The 22,736-nt window shown below is 45.6% G+C and overlaps 1 protein-coding gene across 1 annotated transcript in view; it reads left to right on the top strand.

Annotated features, from left to right (window-relative positions):
- Positions 1–4,790: 4,790 nt before the first annotated feature.
- Positions 4,791–22,736, top strand: part of SLC4A9 (solute carrier family 4 member 9) — a 70,447-nt gene continuing 52,501 nt past the window's right edge. Inside the window, exons 1-5 of the mRNA XM_053245909.1 lie at positions 4,791–5,110; positions 13,792–13,952; positions 15,215–15,364; positions 16,562–16,623; positions 17,468–17,625. Of these exons, the coding sequence (XP_053101884.1) occupies positions 4,791–5,110; positions 13,792–13,952; positions 15,215–15,364; positions 16,562–16,623; positions 17,468–17,625 (851 nt within the window). The remainder of the gene's footprint in view (positions 5,111–13,791; positions 13,953–15,214; positions 15,365–16,561; positions 16,624–17,467; positions 17,626–22,736) is intronic.

The raw sequence follows: 22,736 nt of genomic DNA, 5'->3' as shown, positions 1-22,736 counted from the left end.
TGGCTCACCTGGCAAAGCAGTCCATGGAGACCAAGCCACACTCCTGCCCCTGTGATGGCTTGCCAGAGAAGGCCAGTCTACTGGGAAGGACCTTAGGCTCAAAAACCTTCAGTCTTCCCGTCGAACTGCGTGCTCATGAGATAAACTATTTTTAAAAGGGGGGCTTCACTTGTGTGGGGCCCCCGCTCTCTCTGGTTAATGATAGAACTTTTGCACAGTGACCCTTCCCACCCAGGGAAGTCTTTCACACACCCAAAGAAGATTTTGATGCTTCATGTGTCCAGGTCTAGCCAGGGGAAACACTGGGACTGGGGACGGATCTGTAGTCTTCTTTAAATTCCCCAGGTTTGGACTGGCATTGCCCCGCATGCAGATCTGCCACTACGGGGGATTGTGAGAGAGGGGAGCCCCAAGCTCCAGGGATACCAGGGAGTGGGGTCACTGTGCTAGGCAAAAACAAAGATTGGCATGTTCAAATGGGTGAACGGGCTGGCAGAGGGAATGCTTTGACTGCTTCTTCATGGCAGTCGCCAAGATAGAGAAAGGTGTTGCCAGGGTACCCATTCCTGCAGCTTGCTTTTTAAGCAATCAGGCTGGGCGGCATCACACATTATTAGCGATTCTGCCCGACAGCCCTGTCCCCACAGACAGTTCTTCTCATGAGTTGTGAAAGAGTATCCCCATGGCCTTTCGCTCTCATGAGAGAGCGGTCCACTCAGGCATCCATTGTTATCACAGAGGAGGAATCTCCCCTGTCACTGAAGGCAATGCTGCTGCCTGGCCCTTCTCATGAGTAAGCCTAGGGATTGCAGATGTTCATCCAAGAGGAAGGGGCTGGGCCCCACTTCCCCAACATCACTGTGTGATAAAATAGCCCTCAGCCATTCAATTATTCCTGGGTGGGGCTGCCGTCTAAACCCGACCCCGGGTATCTCTGCCCTGCCATATGTTGCCATCCCAGCAACCTAATTGCCACTGCGACTGCATGTGCTTGTGAGACTACATCCTGATAGCTTCATTTTCAGAGAGCAAAGCAAGTGCCACAGGTCTGGGCTGCCCTCTCTATTATTACAGTTCCCAAAACTGCTCAAAACCACAGTTATGGTGGCATCCACGTTCAGACGTAATGCTGCCATCGCAAAACCTCAGTTTGGGGCAGTTAAACTCACTACAAACTGAAGGTTCAAACTGGAATTTGGCAAGAGAAACAGCAGGTTGCTTTTGTTGCAAAACCACAGTTGCACGCATTTGGACATTCACAAATCCCAACCTCTGCCAAATTTAACTGCGGTTTCATGTTACATGTAAATGCAGCCAGAGTGTACAATTGTTATATGCTTGTCACAACCAAGTTAAAGCATAAGAATTCTACCTGTAGGAATGTCCCGCTATGGCAAGAACTGGTAGGTCAGGAGATGCGGCTCCCTGAGCTTAATCCTGAATATACAGATATGAAGAGGAGGATTTGTCATGATGAAATATAAAACTCTCCAGTTTGATGCTGTTTCTCTTATTGTTTAAGTGTGGATAATTGAATAAATTGAATTAAGCATGGCTAACTGAATAAATGGATAAACTGAATAAACTCAGCTTCATGGTCAAAACAGTAATTTATATCAACTTCTTAAAGGATTTGGAGGTTTGGTACAAATTGTTGTTCACCAGAATAAGTCATTATCCAAACAGTACTAACAATGACTGCCCCCTGCCCCAGCCACCACAAATAACTGATTGCATTATCCTTCCTTCCAGAGTATTAAAAAAAAAGTCCAACCAGCAGAAAAATCACCATATTTCCCACCAAACCATTTGCAGTATGTCTGTGCATGTGCATGGTGTATGTATGTGCTTATGCACAGATGTAATCTCCACCTAAAGTGTCAAGCTAGTGATAGAGAGCTTACCATGACCTATATACTGTACAAAGAACCAGAACAAGAAGAAGAACACAAACGGAGGACAGCAGCAAGGCCGCCTCTCCTCAGCAGCCATTATGTGGAGGTGGGCACTGGGCTATCATGCTATTGGCACTAGAAGGGGGCCAAAGGGAGTTTAGTCCTAAAGATATGTCAGTTACTTATAAAATTATTTCTCCAGGTGCACTTTCAGACATGCTCCTTGTAGCACTACCTTGCTGTTGTTCCACTATGAGTTGCAAGTAGAATTGCATCACTACTTCCACACTGCAATAGATATCACATATTTTGGAGACACAGTAGACTGACTCTCCCCCCTGACCTCTTTGTTTCTGTTGTATCTGGGCATGTGCCTCTCCAGATATGGAATAATTGCACTAACAACAGCCCATGAATACAGTCATTGTGCAGCTCTGTGACTGTTCTAAAAAAATCCAGATTTCCTCCATTAATAAATGTGACTACATAAGGATGGGGGAAGTATAGGAGGCTGATGGATGGATGACAACATCTTCTGAAACTCCTGTAAAAACTGAGTGAACAGGGTGGGATCTCAGACTAAGCACCTCATCTGGAAGTGCCTAGGATTACAGATTATGATCTCAGCCCAGAGACAGAAGATTAAATTAGCATTTTTGTGTTATATTTTTAAAAAAATAAAAAATAAATTGGATTTAAACAATGGCATGGGGGAGGTGTTAAACTCTTTCTCCCATGCCATTTTTCTGACATACATCTCCCTCCCTCCCTGCCTCCCACCCTCTTACTCGCTGCAATTTGTCCCAGACATGAAGTTGCTATTTGGGCTGATATATGTTTTCCTCCTGGGTCAATAGCAGCTCAGGGGGTGATATTTGGTTGGGAAATGGTACAAGGGGAATGGGTTAAACTCACCCTTCTGATGTGCCATGATCCCAGTCCAGAATGAGGACCTCTGCAGATATTAAAGGAAAAGGAGATGGAGATGCAGTGGTGTATTGCTTGTTGTATCCTATTTGACCCCCACACTTATGAAATTCTAGGTGACATTAAAATTAGGAAATTAAATGCTGAACAAGATAAATGGAGCCAGCTCCCAAACAGATGAACAATGTTGTGCCCCTGACAATAACTAATTGGAAGGCCTAAATATTTGGGCGCCAGGATATTTGAAGGACTGTCCCTTCCCACATGAATCTCTCCGCCCCATGAGTGAGCCACAACAAAAGAGTTTTAAAACAAGTCAGATAGATACTAGCAATGTTGGAACCAATCAGATCTCCAGGGGGAGGGAGTTCCAGAGTGTGGGATCAGCCACCAAGAAGGCCTTCTCTCACATGGACATCTACTTTACCTTTGAAAACAGAGGGACACGTAAGAGGGCCTCTCCAAGAGTTCTCACGGGGCAGACAGATTTGTGTGGGAAGAGGCGGTCCTTTAAAAACTCTGCCGAAAACATTTAGGGCTTTAAAGGTGAAAATCAACACTTAGCATTGCTTGCAGAAACACACTAGTGACCAGGGAAGCAGGAGCAAAATAGGTGTTATATGCTCCCAGGGTTTCATATTGGTCAGGACTCTAGTTGCTGTTCTCTGGACTGGCTGAAATTTCCCAATGGTCTTCAAGGGCAGCCCACTTAAAATGTATTACAGTTATCCAATTGAATTGTAATAAGGGCATGGACAACCATGGCCAGGTCTGACTGAGGCAGAAATGGATGCAGCAGCTGGTGTATCAGCTGAAGCCAGGTGAAAAACTGCCAGACTATGGCAGACACCTGGACATCCAGGTGTAATGTCAGGTCCAGGAGACCTGCCAAGCTACAAACTTGGTTCTTCAAGGGGAGAGAAACCTTGGCTAGAAAAAGTTGATAACCATTGTTATATCAGTAGTTTTCCTGACAAAGAAAGGCTCCATCTTTCCCAGATTTAATCTCTTCTTCTTCTTCTTCTTATTTTTACATTTATATATCTCACTCTTCCTCCAAGGAGCCCAGAGCGGTGTACTACATACTTGAGTTTCTCTTTCACAACAACCCTGTGAAGTAGGTTAGGCTGAGAGAGAAGTGACTGGCCCAGAGTCATCCAGCTAGTTTCATGGCTGAAAGGAGATTTGAACTCGGGTCTCCCCGGTCCTAGTCCAGCACTCTAACTACTACACCACGCTAGCCTACTTCTAGCCTATCACTGCCTTCAGGCACCAATTCAGAATCTCGACCGCATCTCCATTTGGAGGTGAGATCGTTCAACTTGCGGGCCCAATCCAGAGATACAAAGATCTGTGCTAAGGAAATATGTTGGGGAGGAAGATTGCGAGTCTCTTGCAACTGCCCACATCTCCTCCATGTTGGAAAGCCTGGAGTGATTAGAAGAGTCTTAATCATTCTATGTTCTCCAGCTCCTGTAAATCCTCCTATCACTTCAAAGGCTCAGATCGATCAGGTTTCTCCTCCCCCCCCCCCCACACTCCGCCACCCCACTCAACCCCCAGCGACACATATTTTCTTGTCTCAGATTTCACCACTTCCCTGGATGGCCTGCCCTGGCCAACGCTTCAAATAGTACACCCTTGTAAACAAGCTACAGAGCAGGTCTCATCCATGCAGGCAGAGCAGTCCCTGTGATTAGGTAGGCAGGATGGGGCTGCACCAGTGAATTCTGGCTGATGCCTGCAGGGTGGAGTTTCTCTCCCTGATAATACTGTTTGGGGCTGTGCTCCGATCCACTTGTTTGTTTCTGGCCCGAACAGGCTCTGGGCTCTTATAAAGGCAGAATGGCTTGGATTTGCTCAGTTGTGACTCTGCACTGCTGGGGCCAACATCCTTGCCAAGGAGGGAGGAGGGGGTCTGCTGACAGTCAGTGGAGCTGAGAGGAAGGCTGCTTGCCAAGACACAGAATGTCCACAGCAAGGCAAGGGGTTACCAGTGAAGATCATCTCACTGACCGAGTGGAAGGCCTGCTTCCCCAAGCTGAGGTCAGGAGCAATGTCAGCGGTGCAGACCAAGAGACCTCAAGCAGAAACACTGTTGGTATCTGCCAAGCATTTGGGAGAAGTATCTTCTTCACCCCCAGCGTCTCTTCAACAGCAGAGAGGGTCAGCCTTATGCTGAAACAGCAGGAGGCGGAGGATGAAGAAGAAAGCTGCCCAGTGCTATTTATACAGCTCTCGGAGCTGTTCAGCACCCCCGAAGGACTGGAGTGGAGGCAAACTGCCAGGTAAGTATCCTCTCAAGGGTAGGCTTAGTGGGTGAGCACAGGGTTGGCATGCAGAAAATCCCAGATTTTATCTGTGGCATCTCCAGTTAACTAGAGCTCCTCTGGCAGTAGTGCTGGGGAAGGCTTTTAGCTGTTGGAAATCTTGGAGAGTTGTTGGCAGTCAGAGTTGACCAATCGTGGGCCTGGTGGGCTCATCATGGTCTGACTCCATATGAGGCAGCTTTGTATGTTCAAGATTAGGATTTGCCAGAGCAGAGCAGACCTAGCTGAGAACATCGTGAGGATCTCTTTAACTGCTAGGAGTGGTTTTGTGGGGTTGGAAGAATGGGGGACTCCTTTGTTACCCTGCACTTCTACCATCATCCATAGTACCTGAGGTCTGTTGCTCCAGCTAGCACCCGGAAATGAAATGGGGGAGGGTTATCACCCTGTCATTCTCCCTGATGAATAATCTGTGGATTGTCCATTTTCAAAAGCCACAAACTCAGTCTTGCTAGTTTCAGATAATGAAAGACTGCGTGTTAGTCTCTTCTTTCTCTCGTCTCCAAGATGAGGCAGGAATTGCTGGTGGCTGAAACTGTAGATCAAAGACCTCCATCCATTAGTCCTGGCATCTTGGCCAAGAATTTGTTTTAACTGATGCAAGGTGAGGATAAATTGTGGGGGCTCATGCTGAAAGATGCAGGGAGAGCTGAAATGCTTGGCCAGATCTGTAATCTTGGTCAACATTGATGTCTTGGAACATGGACAAAGTCTGGCAGCATTCACTGTGCTGTAGCTGGTATACCATAACAACCAGCAGAAAAACCTCATTTTAGCCAGGATTCTACGATCTCCCAGAAGCAAAGTTGAGCAGCAGCACAAACTACAGAAAACACAGCAACTCTGAGAGTCCCTTCCTCAGTGCCTTTGTCAAAACTGCCAGCACACACAAATCACATGCAGTCAAGGCCTCTCACTTTAGCCATGCATGCAGTGAGTCAATCATGGTGACTGGGAGACTACATGATGACACCACATCATGCCACACACATCTCACCATGCATGGGGTCACCAAAGCATCTTCCACTACATAAGCAACAGTGGTGTGGAGAGTAAGGGTTCAGCAGCAAGGAATCCCTGCCCAGGGGTTCATACACACAGAGACAGCTAATAATCACTCTTTGACTGCACAACACAAAAGGAGGACCAGCAATATGGCAAAAGAGTCAGATAGCTCCCTTGGGAGGAAGATAAGCATACAGGCCTCCCTGGGAGAGAGATACAACAAGGCCTATTGGAGGATCAAGGCCTCTCTGTGGGGGAGACAGAGCCTTTTGCCAGAATGGGCAAGCGAGAAACGCAGACCAATCAATAAGAAAGCCCCAATGGAGCTCTTCCAGGAGCCCTCCAGTCATCAGAAACAACGGCTGCAACAACGCAAAAGCATGTGTTAAGCAGCATCAGAGAAGGAGTAAGTTGAGAAAGCAGAAGCAATGGATTGGATTGCCAGCCATCTTCTCCCGGCCATCTTGTGCTCTAGAAAGCAGCCTGACAGACTTAGTAGTGAGTATAGTTTCTCCCACTACCCCATCGAGGGCCTGTTGTTGAGGGCCAAGAGAGACACAGATCCAGTAATGAGCACTGCAGCACAGCCGCTGGACTGAGTTGCTCAGTAGGTGTGGTGAGCAAGTGATTGAGAGAGACTGTATTGCCTTAGGTGCTCTCCCAGTGCCTTAGCTGCAGCTCTGTCACCCACTAAGATAATGCTCACCCCTCCCCTGATGTTGGGACACTCTGGGCGGCAGTGCCCACTCTGTTCTGTGTGGCTGACCACTGTCCCAGCTGCTGTAAGTGTGATAATTTATTTATTCTGTTGTAAACTGCCCAGAGACGTAAGTTTTGGGCAGTATAAAAATGTTTTAATAAAAATAAAATAAAATAATAAATAAAATAATGGTCCAGGAAGGCCAGGAGGCTTTACATACAGGGCTTCTACCCCAAATCTACTTCACAGGAGAGTGTGCATTCACACACCAGCCAAACTTACCCCGAAGTCCCTTTGAGTTTCTTGGACCCACTCCACACGCAAATCGGGCTTTGTGATGCGAATTCTAGCTTATCTCTACGTATTTCCGGATTCTAAAAATGGTGGCTTTAAGCTACTTTTTCTGAAAACGCCAGAGCAAATAGGGAGAGGCACTCCAGTAGTATCATTAGCATGAGGGATGTTCTTTTTATAAATGCAGATATCACTCTTTAGGAAGCTCTCTCTCTTCCCCACCCCAATTGGCTAGAAGGAAAACATGCATGCCATATGAACTTGTTTCAAAACAAAATCCAAGAGTAGAGGGGAGGGGCTGCTTCCCTCAATGCTGTGAGTGTAGTTTGAAGTGTAGTTCAACATTTACCCCGAAGCATGAAGCCGTGTGTGAATAACTCCCAGGGGAATTAACATGCTCCTCCATCCTTCTCCCGGGATTAGTGGTGGTCCCACCAGAACCACCAAAGCAGTTTCCTTGCTGAAACCAGGCCCCACTGAAAGCAATCCAGGACTGAAAATACCTGGAGTTGAACGACAACCTCACATTCAACCACCTTGCCCAGAAATGGGATGTTTGTGGCTGGCTAACATTTCTAACAATTCTTGGAGTTTAAGGAGGGTTTCTTTAGGAGTGACCTCACAACTGCCTTCTTCAAGGAAGCTGGGACCACTCATTTTTGCAAGGAGGCATTCCTGGATCCAGCTGTTTAGTCTTCTTCTGCTTAGTGATATTAGTTCACTTGTCCTCTCCAAAAGCTTGGCTTACTTTTTTGTTATGTGCCGTGCCTGTGTTTTTAATTCTCCATTATGGTTCCACTCATTGACCTCTGAACTACTTTTAGTCAGTGTTCTCTGTCTGCAAAATGGTTAAATGTTTTATAGGTGCTTAATTCCTTGAGCATAAGGAGGGTGGAATAAAAATGTAAGTAATTAATTCATTGGCCATGATATGTCATTTGTAGCTTGGCTCACTTTCTTGTGTTATCTGTTCTGATGAAGACCATTTCCTGCTTTCTGACTGTGGCACGGTTATAGTCTGGATTGTGTGATCTGATGGCACCTGATAGCAGGTGGATGGTATTGTGGATGGTATTGTTTAGTCGCAGGGGACCTACAGCACATACAGTAACTATACACAATAGATGAGCAGACAGTTTTCTTAGGGTTCTACCCAGTTGCCAACTTCTTTGGTTTTGATTGCTGGCAGCCCTATATGGGAGAAAGGGAAGGGACACTCAGGGACATCTGTGAGTGAAACCTGCCCCTTTCTTCTGCTGGGAACTTTATAGAGAGTTTCAGATGACAGTGATGTGTTGAGTGAACCTGCATGAAGGAGACAGGATCTCAGCAGCAATCCTCACCCCACTCATGTTCACTAGTTAGTCTGTACAGACTGTATGTGCATAGAGGCTGTATGGGCAAGGTTAGTGAATGTATATACAGTAAGTCAGGGATGAGGCTTTGTGCCATGATCCTGCTCCTGCTCGCCCTGCCCCTTTGCACGTGTTCACTGACATGCAAGTGCCATCTGAAAAGTGCTAATTTCCAGAGTGAGGGGTCAGTCCGACACTTGTCACTGTGCCCATAAACTTGGTCTAATAAGAATTCAAAAAGAACTATTGAGAACGGAGTCCTCCCCATCCTGCCTCCACCACATCTCGTTTGTTCCTTCATCTATTTATCCCCACGCTAGATTTCGTTTTATCAGAATCCAGTTTTAAGTGTTTAGGGGCTGCAGTCTTGCATATGTTTACCTCCTGCTGATCTGACATGTGGTTATATTTCTTTAAACACTCACGGCTTCCTTGCCCAGTTGAATCCTCAGCTTTGTTTCTCCTTGTAATTGTGGGCCCTTCTTCTGGAGGCCTGCTTTCTATGCTAGGACCATGTGCTGTAATCTCAAGAGTGTAACAAAGAGAAAATGTTGAGAACTGGCTATTACATTTAGAAGAAAGTGGAATGTTAGGTGAAGTGTAAGGTGGACTTCCATATTTTGTCATTGGTCTGAAGTTTGAATGGGACATGATAGCATGTAATAATTGGCAGCGGGGGAGACTCTGATGCAGGGCTTCTTAACCTTGACCCCCCAGATGTTGTTGGACTACAACTCCCATCATCCCCAGACATGGCCTTTGTGGCTGAGGATGTTGGGAGTTGTAGTCCAACAACATCTGGGTGCCCAAGGTTAAGAAGCCCTGCTCTAATGGAATGATAGTGTGTGGGATGGAGATGGAGTACATGATGAGGTTGTTGGCCAAGTGGACAACCTAGAGCTGTGCTTCAAACCCTAGAATTATCTTACAGTGACTTGAGAGACAAGGTCATCATGTCACAATGACCTATTTCTGGGGAATAACTTGGCCTCCTTCTGCTGGGTGCTGACACATCTCTCATGCCATATTTGTTGCATTAGTTCTGAGGTTGTGTACAGACTTCAGATGTTTTGCCCCATTCTCCAGTAACACTTTGCTTGCATGGAGCCCAGCAGCTTCCTTTTAGGCTGAGATGTCATAATTGGGAGAAATGGCTTTAGCAGCACTTCTGGTCTAATTTGCTGATGCTGGCAAAACCCGATTCTCCTCTGGCTGAAGGACAGATCCCCTCATGCTCCCTGGACAATTTTGGATTATTTTAAGGGCTTTTGAACATCTTCAGTTATTTTTCTTTAAAGTGTGAGCACATAAACACTCAAGTAGCCATTAAACTGGGGTGGGGACAAGCTACCATTCTGCTAATGATGGGGGCTATGTGAAGCTTTGGAGGCCTATTTGGCTTCATTCTGAAGCAAACTACCATCTGGTTGGAGCTGAAGCAAAGCAATCTGGACCAAACCTTTTGACCCTCCAAAGCTTCAGTGCAATAGCTGCAACCTCAGAAAAGACTACATTTTCCAGAAGCACCTGAACCATTCCCAGGACTTCAGGGAAAGTAAAGGGGGAAAATGTCATTTTAAAATACAAACTGCAGAAGACACTGTCTGCTCCCTCACCGCCAGGAGCAAAAATATAGGAAAACAGCCTGTCTCCTGCCCCCCACCCTGCCCTGTAAAAAGTACTTTTATGGGTTAGGAGTTAGGTTAGGAGTGAGCCAAAGTGACAAAGTGAAGCTTCAGTGGGGTAAGGGCAGTGTTCCCTCTAATTTTTTTCATCTCTGTGTGGAATGAGTTTTGTTCTGGGCGGCAGTATCAAGGCAATGTATTCAGAGTGCATTCAGAGTGGGGCCTTCCTGGTTCAACCTGCGCGGGATCTAAAATTAACTGAGCAAACATCAAAGAAACTTGTGTGCACCTGTACATGCCTTAGAGGGAACACTGGATGAGGGGTTCAGCCCAAAGTGAAGCCCACTTGGAAGCCTTATTAACTGTTTAAAAATTAGGGAGCTGTTAGCGAAAGGGATAGTAGCCCGGAAAAGTCTCAATACAGGAGTAAGCCTGTACAAGAGAGCAAGTGTTTGATTTGGAGATTGCCTTCGTGCTGCTTCAGAGGAATTCCTGATTTGATCCAGCATTTCACCAGAGTGCCTCAATTCAGCTCCTCCAAAGCAACCTCTCCAAAATAGACCCAGTGCCCAAGGGAACACTGAACACTTCCCTGACCCCTGAACTTAATGGGCAGAAGTGAGGCACTCACATTTTAAATTTTATTTTTGTCCCATTGGCAAGAGAGCAGCAGCTGTGGTGGTTTCACTTTCAAACATTGTTCTGGAAGAAGGTCCTCTCCCCGCCCACCCCCATTCCTAGGAAAGCACGGGGATCCTTTGGGAATTGTAGTTTTTTCATTGCAGCAGCCCTGAAAAGGCTGCATACCAAGAGCACTTGTGTATATCCTAGGACTTAAGGCGGCAGGGGCGGAGACCCCCTTCTTCTGAGAGTCTTTTTGAAAGTAAAGCTCATGCACACTCATAGACTATAATGTCTGCATTGGACATTTGGAGAGGAGAGCTGGTCTTGTGGTAGCAAGCATGACTTGTCCCCTTAGCTCAGCAGGGTCAGCCCTGGTTGCATATGAAAGGGAGACTAGACGTGTGAGCACTGTAAGATATTCCCCTCAGGGGATGGAGCTGCTCTGGGAAGAGCAGAAGGTTTCAAGTTCCCTCCCTGGCAGCATCTCCAAGATAGGGCTGAGAGAGATTCCTGCCTGCCACCTTGGAGAAGCCACTGCCAGTCTGTGCAGACAATACTGAGCTGGGTAAACCAGTGGTCTGACTCAGTATATGGCAGCTTCCTATGTTCCTATGACATTATGCTGTACAAGTGTACAGATGTCTGTATGTTCATACATGTGTTTGTATGAATGACTGTACCTATGTTCATTTAAAAAGTGAACCTGGATATAGGCCCTTCAAATGCATGGTACAGATAGGAAGTGTACTTCTGTACCTGCATTCAACATAACACGTAAATGACTGTAGTTGTGTACAGATTTGTACCTATGTAGACTGTACATTCATTGTACAAGTGTTGAACGTAACCTGTGAATGGGCCTTCTGAGGCACGGAAGTCCTTCAGTCAGGCTTACATGTGTGAGGTGCTTTGTCCTTGTATCCCCAGCTGCAGGGGTGAAGTTGAGGTTCCTGAGTGTAGAATCTTTGTGTCTGGAAACCTGAGGCAGGGTACCTGAAAGACTTCTGAGAACAGAAGTATTACTAATATATTCTTTCTATAGTTGTTGTTCTCCTTGTTTGTGCCAAGTGCTCCCTTCTTGTACAAAGCTCCTTTTCCCCAAAGTTTATTTTTATTTTTATTTTACATTTTATATCCCACTCTTCCTCCAAGGAGCCCAGACCGGTGTACTACATACTTGAGTTTCTCCTCACAACAACCCTGTGAAGTAGGTTAGGCTGAGAGAGAAGTGACTGGCCCAAAGTCACCCAGCTAGTATCATGGCTGAATGGGGATTTGAGCTTGGGTCTCCCCGGTCCTAGTCCAGCACTCTAACCACTACACCATGCTGGCTTCTTATGTGTGCTAAGTCAGTCTGACATGAGGCCAGAGTAATATTGCCCCATGCTGTATACCTTGAAATGGATGGACTCCTTGGCAGGTTTTATATGCTGGTATAGCCACCTAATGGCACAGCAGGGAAATGCTTGACTAACAAGCAGAAGGTTGCCGGTTCGAATCCCTGCTGGTACTATATCGGGCAGCAGTGATACAGGAAGATGCTGAAAGGCATCATCTCATTCTGCGTGGGAGGAGGCAATGGTAAATTCCTCCTGTATTCTACCAAAGAACACCACAGGGCTCTGCGGGCGCCAGGAGTCAAAACTGACTTGAAGGCCCACTTTACCTTCATAGCTGTGCTGCAACTGACTGCAAAGTTCATCAAAATCGTTTGCCCCATCATGTGTAAGTGGAGCAAGAGGAAGCGTGGGTGGGGAGTGAGTTTTGGCTCCTCGTTGTGTTCACTGCAAACACCCACTTTTTTCTGATGCACTGTTACACCATTGCCATGACCAAGACCAAGGTCTGAGGGAGCTGAAAGTCCCAGCTGCTTTTCCCCAATGCCATCTGGTTTGGGCCCCTAAACTGGTGTTGTATCAGTGTTGGGTTTACCCATGCCGCATAATGTCATGCTGGTGTAATCATGGTGCTGTGCTCTGGGCCGCCAACCGACCTCTATGTCATGGCCTCCGCTGGCAGAAGGGATGAGGTGAAGCCTCTGCTCCAGCTGCTGCCGCCACCCTTCTGCCACCATCGCCACTGCACCTCCCTGTGCTCTGCCTGCCCTGCTCCCACTAACCTCCCTGCTACCTCTGCCTTTAAAAACACAGAGGGTGGGGAATGGAGCAGCAGAACGTGTGAGTCGGCTTTTCAAAAGGCAATGAGAGTGGGGAAACCAGTGACCAAGGAGTGGCAGTGGTGCTTGCTGCTGCCACTGCCAGCCCAAGGCAGGCAGGCAGGCAGGCAGGCAGGAGGCAACATGGTCTTGGGGGGAACGGTCCAGCATGGGAGAATGGGCAGAGGGGAGGGGCTATGAGTTTTTATTTATTTATTTACATTTGTATCCCGCTCTTCCTCCAAGGAGCCCAGAGTGGTGTACATAGTTAAGTTTCTCCTCACAACAACCCTGTGAAGTAGGTTAGGCTGAGAGAGAAGAACCTAAGAACAGCCCCGTTGGATCACTGATGGTCGCTAGCTTGGATGGCTTTAAAAGGGAGGAGGGTCCATGTATGGGAGGGAAATTCCTCTGTGGCAAGCTTCGCACACCCTGGAGAATGGGCTCTTAAGTGGTGGGGAGAGAGAAGGGAGAAAGGTGTGTGTGGGTGTGAGGATTTGGGAAGAAGGTTCCTCTGTGGTGTACTCAGCAACTTCCCAACCCACCTCAGGTACCAGTGGGGCTTGGACTGGCCCTGCTTATGTTGGTGTAGATTTTCCATGCTGGAGTATATTCAGTATCCTTCCACACAAGGGACTTAGTTACTAACCAAATGGAATATAGGATTGCACTGCTAATTTTTTAACCTATATTTTAAGTCACACTTTAAGATTTCCTCAGTACCTACGAAACGGAAATCTTTTCACCTGAAAATTAAATAGAAGTTCTGAAGCGGTCAGTTGGCCATGGCTTAGGGTTAAACCATTAGAAATGGCAACTCCCCTGTGTATTGTATGGAGGGTCACAGACATGGGATTGATTCGGTTTTCTCACTTCTGCAGGTGGATTAAGTTTGAAGAGAAAGTGGAAGACGGAGGAGAACGCTGGAGCAAGCCACACGTGACCACACTGTCCCTTCACAGTCTGTTTGAGCTAAGGATGTGCATAAGGAAAGGGACCATCCTGCTCGACTTGGAAGCTCACAGTTTCAAACAAATAGTTGGTAGGTGGGAACTGTAAACTGGGCAGCTTGCCTTCTGAGGGCTGTGTGCTTGTTGGGCCCAAGGGATGGGTTACCAGCAACTCCTTAAGCAAGAGCGTGGATATGAGAGCAAGGCTTCTATGGGCTTCGGCACTGCAGTGTCTGTACTATGGGAGCACCTCTGGGCTTCTGTGCACATGAGGCTCTGCTTCAGCCAGCTCTTTCAGCTCTGTCCATCAGAAAACATTACCCATCAGAAAAGCCTACCTTGGTACTGTAATCTGAGAGGGTAATGAAAAAATACATTATTGTCCATCAGAAAACACTAGTGTGTAAGACAATCTGATGGGGGTAAGATAAAATGATGTTCCTGTCCATCAGAAAACATCATCTCAGTCTCCTAATCACAGAGAGGCAGACAACCATGCTTACTGCAGCGTTTGTATCTTCAGATGAATATTGCAGTAGCGTGAAGAGTGGGGCCAGGAGGGTGAGTGACAGGCAGGGGGCGTGACTTCTGACCCATTTCAAACCCTGTAAGTATGTTCAGTGGGCATTCTGTGAACATCTGAACAGGGTTATGGAAGAGGTCACTCGAGCAAGTGAGAGCCATTCTAAAGACTGCAAATCAAGTGAAGTCATGGTAGCTCCCTCTCCCTCATACTCACACACAAACAGAAGCACTTCATATGCCAACACACAGAGTAGCACATCATATACAAACATTTGTAGAAGTATGCCACATGCAGAAATGTAGCAACACATCAAGTGTAAACACACCCAGCAACACCATAGGCAAGAGCACACCATAGGCAAACATGCACAGAAACATACCACGGGCAAACTCAGCAACATTTTATGGATACACAGATGCAATAGTACATCACATGCAAATGTTCAGCAGCTTACCTTTGGAGACATTACATGCACATGTACTTTTACAAACATGCAATAGCATATTACACTCACAGCATCTCCAAATGTGCATCGACAGATAAGCATATCTCACTCTGGCAGTGGCCTTCTTTTGGGACGCAGATTCCTCAGGGAGAGCTTCAAGCTACCAGTCTTGGAGTACTTGGCCTTGGTTAAATTACCGAGTCAGTAGAGGGTAGAGGATTAAAACCCTTTACTTCAGATTTACTTCAATTTCATTAGCAGCCGCAGTGTTTTATTAAATGTTCTTCAGTAGATTCTAAAGACTAGAAATGGTGATGGCAAATAAAATAAAATAAAATGTGTTATTTTGAGTGAACTCAACTTGTGTTTCCTTTGTGTTCAAGAGAAAGCGATAGAGACTCAGATAGAGAACCATGCTCTCAGGCCAGAGCTCCAGAAGAAACTGATGTATGTCTTGCTCCTCAAACCTCAGCACCACACAACAAAATCTCAGCTGAAGATGCTGGTGGAGATGGGCATGAGCTCCTGCTTCGGTATGTCGCTGTTGCTCTCTGGCTCAGATTCCTTCCCCTTGCTACTTCAGTTCATCCTGCAGTAGCTCAGAGTGACAACACTTGGCCATTAGAGCACAGCTTGGAAGGCATCAGAATCCCATTCAGGTCTGAGGCTAAGAACCCATTTACCTTGCAGAGGCTCAGGATGGCTTCCTGTGGTAGATAATGGTGTAGAACTGCTATGCTTCAGACTGCTAGTGGTTGGTAACACTTGAGTGAACATTGCAAAGTCATGGATCTAATGGCCTGCTTAAGCAGATCATAAGCAGACAGGAATCCCAGCATGCCAAGGAATGTCCTTTGTTTTGAAAGCCCATTATTGGAACAGCAGAAAATAAAGGTGCAGGAGCAGATCTAAAGAGGTTTTCATGAATTTTTGCAGAGTGGAGTGGAGATGGTCCATCCTCCAAAAAACCAAACATCACAGTGCAAAGGTGAATTAGCTAAATTGGTTTGCCCATTTTGCAATGTTTGTCAATATTTTGATAGAAGAGAAAACCACAGGTTTTCTCCTTCTGTGTGGCAGAATCAAGGTGGACAGAGTATACTGGAGTGTATCCAGTAAACTGTATTCCAGTATACTGGAAGTACTTTTTCACACAGTGCATAATTAATCTGGGGAATTCTCTGCCATAGGATATGATAATGCCCACTAGCTTGGATGGCTTTAAAAGGGGCTTAGATAAATTCATGGAAGGCAGGTCTATCAATGGCTACTAGTCTGGTGACTATAGGCCACCTCCAGCCTCAGAGGCAAGAGGCCTCTCAACACCAGTTGCAGGGGAGCAACAGCAGGAGAGAGGGCATGGCCTCTCTTCTTGCCTGAGAGCTCCCCAGAGGTATCTGGTGGGCCACTGTGTGAAACAGGATGCTGGACCAGATGGGCCTGATCCAGCAGGGCTGTTCTTATGTATGGGCTGCAATAGCAGCTGCAGTGGGGGCCCCATGCATGGCAGGATTCGGATGTGCTGGCAGGACAATGGCAGGCCCATGGTTGAAGAGAGGATGTCCTTATCTTCCCACCTCTTTAACAGCCTCTTTCTAAATCTTTGAATCTGCCTTCTTATAAAGACACTGTCTTTGGAAACAAACCCAACCCCCTAATATGCTGCACTAGTGGGGTGGTGTTAAGATGCATTATACAATTTCCTGTTTTCACTTCTATTTCTGTTACAGACAAAGCTAACAGCCACTCAGATCCAGGAGGTGAGATCTCGGAGATACCCCTAAAAGAACAGGCAAGTCATATTTGTAAGATGTAGGCAGAAGGGGAAAGATTCCACGTGCACAAAGGGCCACTTAAAAGGGCCCATACTGCTCAAGAGCTCTCCATGATGTGTGTGTGTGTGTGGGGGGGGGGGTTATCCTCCCAACAAGGATGATTTTTAAAGGTGCCAGATCTGCTCCTCATAGCTTGAGAAAGCCATGCCTGCCTCTGGCTCTCAGCTCTGAAGATGAGATGGGACTTTGACAAAGGAAGGATTCCTTTTACAACAGGGGCACCACTACCATTGCGCAAGAGCATGCATCAAACACAGGCCGCCTGGGGCCTTGGAGGACCATACTAGCCGCCTCCTCCCCCACTCCCTATGGTGCTTGCCCCCACTTTCACCCCACTGCTGCAGCCACCACACTCGCCCCAACTTTGTACCAGCTGGCAAATGCCAGGTCTTCTCTGCACTGCAGCAATGCTGTGCCATTTCTCAACTCTGCCTTGTCTCAGTTTTCCTGTAGTGATGCAGCGCTACAGCACTCATGTCAAGCTGAACCCCTCGCCCCCAGGATCAAACAGGAGAGTGGCAAAAAGGAGAGCCGCTCCACTTCCTGATGCAAGGCTAACTCTTCCCATCCCTGGTATAAGACATTGCACTATTGCATACCTGCCCACACGTCCCTATTTCCCCATGCTGGCAGGTATGCTATTGATGCTACATTGAGAAGCGGGGAGCTCAGACGCCCTGCTGATAGAGAGTAAAAGCTGAGTAGGGCTTCCCATCCTCAGTACAAGCTCTAGCACCTCTTCTGTCACTCCAGTCTTGCTTTCTGAGCTATGGATTACTCGTTCCTTGCATTTTGTTGCAGCTGAACAATCGCTTCAAGAAAAAGATTCCAACTGGGGCTGAAGTGGCCAATGTCCTTGTAGGAGAAGCCAGCTTCCTGGAGAAACCCTTCATTGCTTTTGTGCGTCTTCAAGAATCTGTGTTTCTTGGAAGTTTGACGGAAGTTGCTTTCCCTAGCAGGTAACAAGGAGGCAGGTCCACATTTCTAGTGGAGCAGTTTATTTCCTGCAAAGCTGGAGTGTCTCAGGTGTCCCCTGTTTTCAGCACCTAGTTGCCAGTGGGAATGTTGTCAGATGCACAACTAGATGGCTGCAGCCTCTCTGCCTCCCCCTCACACCTCACTGTACTTAAACATTTGGCAAGGGATCCGTCAGCCAGCTGTCCTGGGCCTGAACACCCACCATGATTGCGTGGTTGTGTTGTGTTTTTGGTTAATCTATTCCTTGATCCAGGCCAGCTTTTGAATGGGGCTTTAGTTATATTCCAGTCCTGGAGCAGAGGTGGGGCTAACAAAGAGCCAGCAGCAAGAGCATGGGGGGAAAGTCTCCACTTACCTCTCTGTAAATAAGATGTATTTCATGAAACTATTAATATTCCTGATTCTACTCCACTGCCTTGTCCTTGCATTGATTGATTGATTATGTGCCGTCAAGTCGGTGCCGACTCTTAGTGACCACATAGATTGATTCTCTCCAGGATGATCTCTCTTGGTCTCTCAGTGGTGCATTCATTGCTGTCGTAATCTAGTTCATCCACCTTGCTGCTGGTCATCCTCTTCTTCTCTTTCCTTCAGCTTTCCTCAGCATTACAGACTTCTCAAGGGAGCTGGATCTTCGCATTATTTATTTATTTATTTATTTATTTATTTACACAGTCAGACAGGTGTTATTGACTGGTTTGTTTTATCCAGACATCGAGTCCTTCCAAGGACCTGGGATGGCTGAATTTTATTATCAATGTTGTTGCTGTTGTAATGTTATAGATATCGTCGCAGAATATAGGCTGTTCCCAGTAAAGTTGCTTTTTGTAATTGGCTGATGGTGATTTCTGTGGGCCCTATGGTGTTGAGGTGCTCTTCAAGGTCTTTTGGAACTACACCCAGGGCGCCAATCACCACTGGGATTATTTTGGTCTTTTTCTGCCACAGCCTTTCAATTTCAGTTTGTAGATCTTTGTATTTTGTGATTTTTTTCTTTTTCTTTTTCTTTTTCTTCTATTCTGCTATCCCCTGGTATTGCTATGTCGATTATTTTAACTTCTTTTTCTTTCTTCTTGACTACAGTTATATCTGGTGTATTGTGTGGCAGATGTTGGTCTGTCTGTAGTCGGAAGTCACATAATATTTTTACATCTTCATTTTCTTCAACTTTTCCAATTTTATGGTCCCACCAGTTTTTGGCTACAGGTAGCTTGTATTTTTTGCAGATGTTCCAGTGTATCATCCCTGCTACCTTGTCATGCCTTTGTTTGTAGTCAGTCTGTGCGATCTTTTTACAACAGCTGATTAGGTGGTCCACGGTTTCACCTGCTTCTTTACAAAGGCGGCACTTGCTGTTTGTTGTTGATTTTTCTACTTTTGCTCTTAGTGCCTGTTCTTGTGTAGCCAGTATTAAACCCTCTGTTTCTTTCTTCAAGTTGCCATTCTTAAGCCATTGCCAGGGCTTGGTGATGTCTGATTTTCCACTTATATTGTGCAAGTATTGACCATGCAGTGGCTTATTTTTCCCTTTTTCTGCTCGGTTCTTGACTTGTTCTTTCTTGTAGGCCTGCTTTGTTTCATTGGTGTTGAATAGTTTCGCATTATTGACCATTTGAAGTGCATCTTCTTCACTGTCCTTGATATATTCTTCAAGGCCTCTTTTCTCCTCCTCTACTGTTTGATGGACTTGCAGCATTTCTCTTCCACCTGAGCTGCGAGGGAGGTATAGCCTATCTACATCACTGCGGGGGTGCAGAGCATGATTGATGGTCATGATTTTCGTCGTCTTACGATCTAGCGTCTCTAGCTCTGCATGGGTCCAGTCTATTATTCCTGCACTGTATCTGATAACAGGTATAGCCCAGGTGTTTATGGCTTGTATGATGTTCCCGCCATTGAGTTTGGACTTTGGGATTTTTCTAACTCTTCTGATATATTCACTTCCAATTTTTCTTTTAACTTCAGTGTGTGCAATGTTATCAGCCTGGAGAATGCCCAAGTATTTGTAATGTTCTTTCTCTTCCAGGTTCTTGATCTTGCTTCCATTGGGCAGTTCTATTCCTTCTGTTTTTGTTATTTTCCCTCTGTTCATTATTAATGCAGCACACTTGTCTAGTCCAAACTCCATTGCTATATCGCTACTGAATATATGGACAGTGTTTAGCAGTGATTCGATTTCTGACTGGGACTTTCCATACAACTTCAGATCGTCCGTGTACAGCAGATGGTTGATTTTACTTGATGTTTTAGATGTTTGGTATCTGAAGCCTGTTTTGTTTAGTATTTGTGAAAGTGGGATCATGGCGATTACAAACAACAGAGGGGATAGTGAGTCCCCTTGGAAAATGCCTCTTCTAATGCTAACCTGTACAAGTGTCTTGCCATTGATTGTTAACTGTGTACTCCACATGCTCATTGCTTTTTTAATAAATATCTGAATGTTTTTGCTGACACCAGTTGTTTCTAAACATTTTAGTATCCATGTGTGAGGCAATAAATCGAAGGCTTTCTTGTAGTCAATCCATGCAATACTTTGATTAGTTTTTCTTCTCTTGCAGTTTTCTAAAATCATTTTGTCAATCAGCAGCTGGTCTTTTGTGCCTCTGGTGTTCGGACAATTTCCTTTCTGTTCAACTGGAAGCTGTTTGTTAGTTAGTAAGTGCTGCATCACTTTATCTGCTATTATTCCAGTTAATAATTTGAACATGGTTGGGAGGCAGGTTATGGGTCTGTAGTTACTTGGAACTGCACCTTTTGCTGGGTCTTTCATGATGAGATGAGTTTTCCCAGTTGTTAGCCATTGTTCAGTGTCACCGCCTTGCAAAATGTGATTGAACTGTTTTGATAGTTGTTTATGAAGGCTTGTTAGGTGTTTAAGCCAAAAGCCATGCAGTTCATCGTCGCCTGGACCAGTCCAATTTTTAATTTTCTTTGCTCTTTCACTTATTAATTCTGGTGTTGTTATTAGATCTTGCATTTGTTGGTTACATTTTTCGACCTCTTTTTTTTGCATTTGTTGGTTACATTTTTTGACCACCCGGCCTGCTTTTTTATTATAATCTATTGGATTGTCCCATAATTTCCCTCAGAATTGCACTGTTTCTTCTTTATTTGGTGTTTCTACGTTTCTTGCAGTTTCTCCTTCTGTGCTTTGGTAGAAACGTCTCTGATTCAACTGGAATTGGAAATTCTGCCTGTGTTGTATAATTCTGGCTTTGTATCTGCTAATCTTCGTTAACACTGCTGTTATCTGCTGCTTTATTATTTCCAGGACTTCTCTAATTTTCCTTGAGTCTAGGTGGTATTTTTGGATCAGATACAGTTTGGTGTTTTCATTCTTCAGCTTCTTGTCTTTCATATTTTTCATTTATTAGCATCCGATCTAAGCCTGGAGATTTTATTTTCTAATCTAATCTTCCATTTAGGTGATGTACTACTTTCTTTTTTTACAAGTCCACTGATCTTATATCTGAGCTCTTGTGTTGTTATTGTTGCTGCACTGTACATTAGTTGGTTTGTTTCTTGCAAATTATTGGTTGTTATTTCTGCAAGTGCAGCATCTTTTAATGCCTGAGCAAATTGTTTTTTGGCAACTGTTTTTAGAGCTGGAAGTCGAACCCTGGTGGTTGTTTGGTTCATGTGCTCAGTAATTTTTTGCTTTAGTTCTTGTTGCTTTTCTGTTAAATGGCAGTCAGGTTTTTTAGGTGAAGGCAAAGGGGAGGTTGCCTGGTTTTGATTTTGAAACAGTTCAGCAACAGTGGCTTCCTCTATTTCCAACACCTCCTCCACCTGCGCCCGAGCAACTTCTTGAGTTCAGAAGATATTCTTCCATATCTTGAGCCTGTGTTGCTCTTTGCAGTTCTTCCAGTTCAACTTCTGTGAATACTTTATTTCTTATTATGAATTGTCTCTGGTCTGCTAGCCTTTGTTCTGTTATTTCTGTATCTGGATGCTTCTCTTTCCAAATTTGGTACATTCTTTTTCAATAACCTCTTCTAGTTGGACTAGACTTGTAATAGCAGATCATTATTTCCTTGTTGGCATTTTTCGTATATTTTTTCCGGTTAAGCGACATTTCTTCCAGTAACTTTGCTGTCTTCAGCCCTGGTTGCTCAACTGAAGATCCTGTTGCCCACTTGCCACCAGATGTCCAGGGACTCCAGCACCTGGCGCGGTCCTTGTTGACCCGGGCGACAACTAATCCGGTATAGATTTATTAAAGTTACGTCTCATCATATTGTTGATGGGAGAGGCACTCTTTGTCTGGCTCCTCTGGTGAGACCTGTCCAGTATGGTTGGACCTCTGGCATAGCTCTCACCTTCCTCAGAGCACACAAGCCCCACAACCACGCCAAGGCAGTGCCTCACTGGGGGTTGTTGTAGTTATTATTATTATTTCAGTTTCTATACTGCCCTTCCAAAAATGGCTCAGGGCAGTTTACACAGAAAAATAATAAGTAAATAAGATGGCTCTCTGTCCCCAAAGGGCTCACATTCTAAAATGAAACATAAGACACACACCAGCAACAGTCAGTGGAAGTACTGTGCTGGGGGTGGTTAGGGCCATTTACTCTCCCCCTGCTAAATAAAGAGAATCACCACGGTAAAAGGTGCCTCTTTGCCCAGTTAGCAGGAGTCCAAAGTATGATAGTTTCAGCCTGGTCATTTGTGCCTCGAGTGAAAATTCTGGATTGATTTGTTCTGATCCAATTGTTTGTTTTCCTAGCTGTCTGTGGTATCCTCAAAACTCTTCTCCAGCACCAAAGTTCAAAAGCATCAATCCTTTTTCTATCTTGCTTCCTCAAAGTCCAGCTTTTGCATACAAGTTGCTTTTTGGCACAGCAGCTCTCAAGTGGCTGAGTAATATTTTGAAAGGGCCATTCACATTGCCTTATTTGCTTTAATGAGAACAGAGTTCCAGGCATTCCAAAACAGCCTTCTCAGTCGATGCAAAATTCAGGCTGTAACAGCCAGTCCTTACCAGATACCATCTTTGCTGTGCTTGGGGGGAGTACGGCCAGCAGCAACCCCATGTTTACTGTGTTTCTGCTTCTACTCCCCTTACCCCTCCTTTGAAAATGAACGTGCTTCA

This window comes from Hemicordylus capensis, chromosome 4 (genome assembly GCF_027244095.1).
Source record: "Hemicordylus capensis ecotype Gifberg chromosome 4, rHemCap1.1.pri, whole genome shotgun sequence".
Taxonomy (NCBI): domain Eukaryota; kingdom Metazoa; phylum Chordata; class Lepidosauria; order Squamata; family Cordylidae; genus Hemicordylus; species Hemicordylus capensis.
The sequence above is the reverse complement of the archived record's forward strand: the minus strand, read 5'-3'. Positions and strand labels throughout refer to the sequence as shown.